Source organism: Myotis lucifugus, unplaced genomic scaffold (genome assembly GCF_000147115.1).
Source record: "Myotis lucifugus unplaced genomic scaffold, Myoluc2.0 scaffold_1332, whole genome shotgun sequence".
Classification (NCBI taxonomy): Eukaryota; Metazoa; Chordata; class Mammalia; order Chiroptera; family Vespertilionidae; genus Myotis; species Myotis lucifugus.
In genome coordinates this window covers 22,844-27,710 of record NW_005872380.1, presented here as the reverse complement: position 1 = coordinate 27,710, position 4,867 = coordinate 22,844, and the positions used below count along the sequence as shown (strand labels likewise).

At 49.7% G+C, this 4,867-nt stretch overlaps 1 protein-coding gene across 1 annotated transcript in view; it reads left to right on the top strand.

The window, feature by feature from the left end:
- The window catches only part of LOC102435719 (butyrophilin subfamily 3 member A2-like), a 41,075-nt gene that overhangs the window by 28,822 nt on the left and 7,386 nt on the right, over positions 1–4,867 (top strand). The window contains exons 2-4 of the mRNA XM_023748371.1: positions 14–147; positions 367–708; positions 2,339–2,620. Of these exons, the coding sequence (XP_023604139.1) occupies positions 69–147; positions 367–708; positions 2,339–2,620 (703 nt within the window). The 5' untranslated portion in view covers positions 14–68. The remainder of the gene's footprint in view (positions 1–13; positions 148–366; positions 709–2,338; positions 2,621–4,867) is intronic.

Here is a 4,867-nt window from a genome sequence, read left to right as displayed (position 1 = left end):
CATCTTCCTCCAGGTCATCATTTCTACCAACTCCTTCTGGTGTCTCTCTGTCTGCACAACAGCCCACAATGGTGAGGTCCCTGGCCTTCCATCTGCTCCATCTCCCCGTCTGCCTCGCCTTGGTCCTGCTGCTCACGCCCTGCTCAGGTAGGGACCATCTGCATTTATGTACCTGGAGCAGTTACCTGTAATGCCCAGTCAGAACCTTGGAGTCCTTACCACACCTGGGAGGCCCATCCACACTGTAAACCTGTCAGAACTGAGTCCCTCTCTAGGTGTTTCTTACCTCACCCTCCCTACCTACAACACCCCCTTACCCTCTGGCCTCCAGCTCTCTCTGATCGAGCACCCCTTTCTGCTGACCAGCTCAGTTTGCTGTGATTGGACCCCCTGAGCCCATCCTGGCCATGGTGGGTGAAGTCGCTAAGCTGCCCTGTCACCTGTCCCCGAAGATGAGCGCTGAGTCCATGGAGCTGATGTGGGTGCGATCCGGTCTCAGGCAGGTGGTGCGTGCATATGGAGATGGCAAGGAAGGAACAGAGATAGCAGAGTATCGAGGGAGAACCTCCATTTTAAGAGAGGACATCGCTGAGGGGAAAGCTGCTCTGCGGATTCACAACGTCAGAGTCTCTGACAGTGGAACCTACCAGTGTTATTTCCAAGATGCTGATTTCTATGAAAAAGCCCAGGTGGAGCTGAAGGTTGCAGGTGAGCCTGAGTTTGTTCTGAGCTCCTTCTGTGGGGTCTGGGGACACAGGTTCCAAGCCCACCTCACAGACTTCTGCCTACACCCCAGCAGGTGCCTCCCTCCTCCACCTCTGCTTCTCTGGGCCCTTGACAGACACAGGATTTCCTGCAGGAAGGGCTCCTCCTGAACCAAGTGAAGATGCCCCTCCTGTAGCCACCAGGGTCTCAGCAGGGATGTGGGGTCGGGGCAGGAAGGCTGAGAAAACCTCCCCTCGTCGGGGGCACACAGTTGAGTGGGTTCAACTGTGTTCCAGGCAGTGGACCTGGGCCCCCAGGTGCTCGCTCTTGTGGGTCCAGGGAGGCTGAGCTGCAGGGACAGCACCTGTGCTGCCAGGTCTTCCAACCAAGACCCCAGGATCACTCCTGCAGTTGAACAAGTTGAGTTTAGGACTAGTTGCAGTGAGTATAACACACAGTGTGGAAACATGGGGTGTCCCCATGAGGGGGTGTCAGGGAGAATTGGTGTAACTTTTGGGCTGATAGAGGACTAGGGGAGGGTTTATGGAAGGAGGGCTTTGCTCTGGATCAGATGTTGTCAGGAGGGTGTGGGGGTAACTGGTCACTCACACCGAGGACAGGGGATGATTGCTCACTGCTGTGGTCTGGACACTGTTCATGTTTTATTTTGTGTTCAGATCTGATGACTGAGTGGTCTTGTTATGTCCTGACCCATCACAGGGACAAAGCATCCTTGTCTGATGCTGCTGTTCCATGACATTGTTCATGTCCCAACATCATTTCCTCTTTCTCACAGGCACAGCCCTGCCTTGCACAGGAAGGAAAGAAAGGAAGGTGGGGGTTGGAGGTCCTCGCTTTCTCCCTGCAGGGCCTCCTCAGCCACTTACAGTCCCTTCCTGAGACCACAGCTCCTCTTAAGAAACCTCTCCATACATGACTTGCTTTCTTACAAGTCTTCAAAAGGCTTCCTCCCACCCCTACCTCCCCCCCCCCCCGCCCCCCGACCGTCTTGGGTTAAGAGTTTAGGGACTGGTGGTAACAGCTCACTGTTCCTGGCCCTGGGTCAGCTCTCTGCCATGTAGTCTTTCCCCTTCCACAACCACAAAATAAAAATTCCCTGATCCAAAGATCCGAAAAAGAGGCTGTAAAACTCTAGATCAATGATATCAAGAGTTCAGCACGGCGACTTTTATACCAGGAACAGCATGGGCGGCAGCAATACAATATGCATATCCTCCCCTCCACTTGGCAAAGTCTAAAGCTCACACAGGACAGACAGCATAGATAGGTGGCATGACCCACCCAGTTAAGGGGGAAGGACTTACATGCCTGGGGCAGGTGAGGGCCAGTTCCAGGAACCAGCACTGGGCAGGGGGAGGGTCCAGGTGTCTCTGAGGGGATCCATGGGAAGCAGTCTCTGTTCTGGCCCAGATCCAGCTGGATTGAGCTGGAGGGTCCACAAGGGTCAGACAGTGGTCACGTCATGGAACAGTCTCCCCTGCACAGCACACATGGTAAACAGCTCCTTAGTGAACCCTGCCTGTGTGATCTAGTGGAGTGAGCCCCCGTTCCTGATGGACCCTCACCAACACAGAGGCCTCCCCATGACTCAGGCTCACTCTTCCTTCCCCAGCCCTGGGCTCTGATCTTCACGTTGAAATGAAGGGCTATGAGGATGGAGGGATCCGTGTGGAGTGCACGTCTGCAGGCTGGTATCCACAGCCCCACGTAGAGTGGAGAGGTGACGGGGGAGAGAGCTTGCCCACCATGGCAGCGCCTGGGGCTGCAGATGGACAGGGTCTGTACGCAGTCACGTCATCTGTGATCCTGAAAGGCGGCTCTGGGAAGGGGGTCTCCTGTGTCATCAGAAACCCCCTGCTCAGCCAGGAGAAGACAGCCATGGTCTCCATTGCAGGTGAGTGCCTGGCCCCACACTGAGCTCAGCTGTGTCCACTGGGAGGAGGAGGCCTGAGTGTCTGCTGCTGACCTGGGTCTGTGCAGTGAACATAAGGCTCAGAGCAGGGACCTGGTTGCCCTTTGCCCCTTGAAGCTGTTGATGTCACAGACATTTTCTGAGCATCCCTGCTGCCTCCACCTGGGACAGGCGATGGGGATGGGCAAATGGTAAATGTCAGCAAACACATGACAAAGTGGGGAAAGTATGTGCAGACACGTCCTGGAGAAAGGGCTGAGCTCCTCAAAACATGACACAGCTCAGTACAGAAATGAACGGTTCCCAGAAGGAAATACCTCGGGGAAGGGTGTCCAGTCTCACTGAGCAGGGAGACGTTTCCACCTGTGAGATTGGCAGCAAACAAACCATGTAGTTGGTAACACTGATGGCAGGACTGTGGGGAGACAGTCACTCTTAGACGTGTGTTGGTATAATTTTGTATAAATTGACACAGCTTATATTGGGGGGGGGGGGGGGAGAGTGGAGTAGAACAACCTTAATCCAAACTACTTATTTATTTACAAAATCCCAGTTGTAGGAATATATCTGCCAGATCAGCTCGGGATTATGTGATATAACTGAAGAACAAAGTTATTTCTTTTTAAAAATATATTTTTATTGATTTCAGAGAGGATGGGAGAGGGAGAGAAAAAGAGGAACATCAATGATGTGAGGGAGTCATGGGCTGCCACCCGATTGGGACCAAACCCATAACCCAGGCATGTGCCTTTGACTAGAATCTTCTGTGGACCCTTCAGTCCACAGGCCAATGCTCTATCCACTGAGCCAAACCAGCCAGGGCACAAAGTTCTCTCTTAGAGCATCAGTTATAATAACAAAAGTCTGAGACAGTTCAGATGCCACCCATGGGGACTCCTGTGCAGTGGAGGCTTGCCCTGTGGGAGGAAACACAGACATGCTCCCCATGCCAAGAGGGAAAGGTCCCCAGGACCCACAATGCACTGAGAAATGAGCTGCAGACACCTTGCGTAGATGCTGCCTGTGGTGTAAGCAAGAAAAATAAGATGTTTATTATATTTGGCATTTGACTCCAGGAAGAAATCACTGCAGTATTTGAAGGCAAAAGGGGGCCCAATGAAAGTACTGATGGGGGTAAGCCATAAATAATCTGGGCCACAAAAAATATGGGGGGCCCAAAAATTCACACAAGATTTGCAATTGAATTGGATTTCAAATCCTTGCATGAATTTTTGGGAACAGCATATATATTTGGGTTGCAGTACAGGCATTTATTATTATTTTCAATGGTAATGCAATTTTCTTTTTCTTTTTTTAATTGTCTGAAGTTTTAGATATGTCTCCATTTTCCCTAATTGACAGCCCCTCAGCCATTCCCACCCCGGCCAAGCCCCCACCGCCCCATTGTCTATGTCCATTGGTTATGCTAATATGCATGCATACAAGTCCTTTGGTTGCTCTCTAACCCCCCACTACCCCTGCCATTTGTCTCTGGATCTATTTTTGTTCATCAAATTATGTTGCTCATTATATCCCACATATGAGTGAGGTCATGTGATATTTATCTTTCTCTGACTGGCTTATTTCACTTAGCATAATGCTCTCCAGTTCCATCCATGCTGTTGCAAATGGTAAAAGTTCCTTCATTTTTATAGCAGCACTAGTAACCCAGTGCACGAAATTCATGCACATTAAAAGGGAATTAATTGCCCTAACTGGTTTGGCTCAGTGGTTAGAGCATCGGCCTATGGACTCAAGGGTCCTGGGTTCGATTCTAGTCAAGAGCATGTACCTTGGTTGCGGGCACATCCCCAGTGGGAGATGTGCAGGAGGCAGCTGATCGATGTTTCTCTCTCAGCGATGTTTCTAACTCTCTATCCCTCTCCCTTCCTCTCTGAAAAAAATCAAAAACATATATGTATATTTTAAAAAAGGGAATTAATTAGCAGAGATATTTTAACCTATTTGCCCTTTCTCTATAATAGAAGTGTGAGAGATGAAAGGAAATTAGTAAAATGTATATGAAAATAATATATAACTTTATTAATAAATAAACAGTAACAAAAGGATACTACAACAACAGAGGCATGATATAAAAACAATAAAAACATGATAAAAAACAACAACAGTGATGCAAACAATGACTGATAAAGTGATTCATCATTTTTTTAATTAAATCTTTATTGTTCAGATTATTACAGTTGTTCCTCTCCCCCCCCCCCCCCCCCA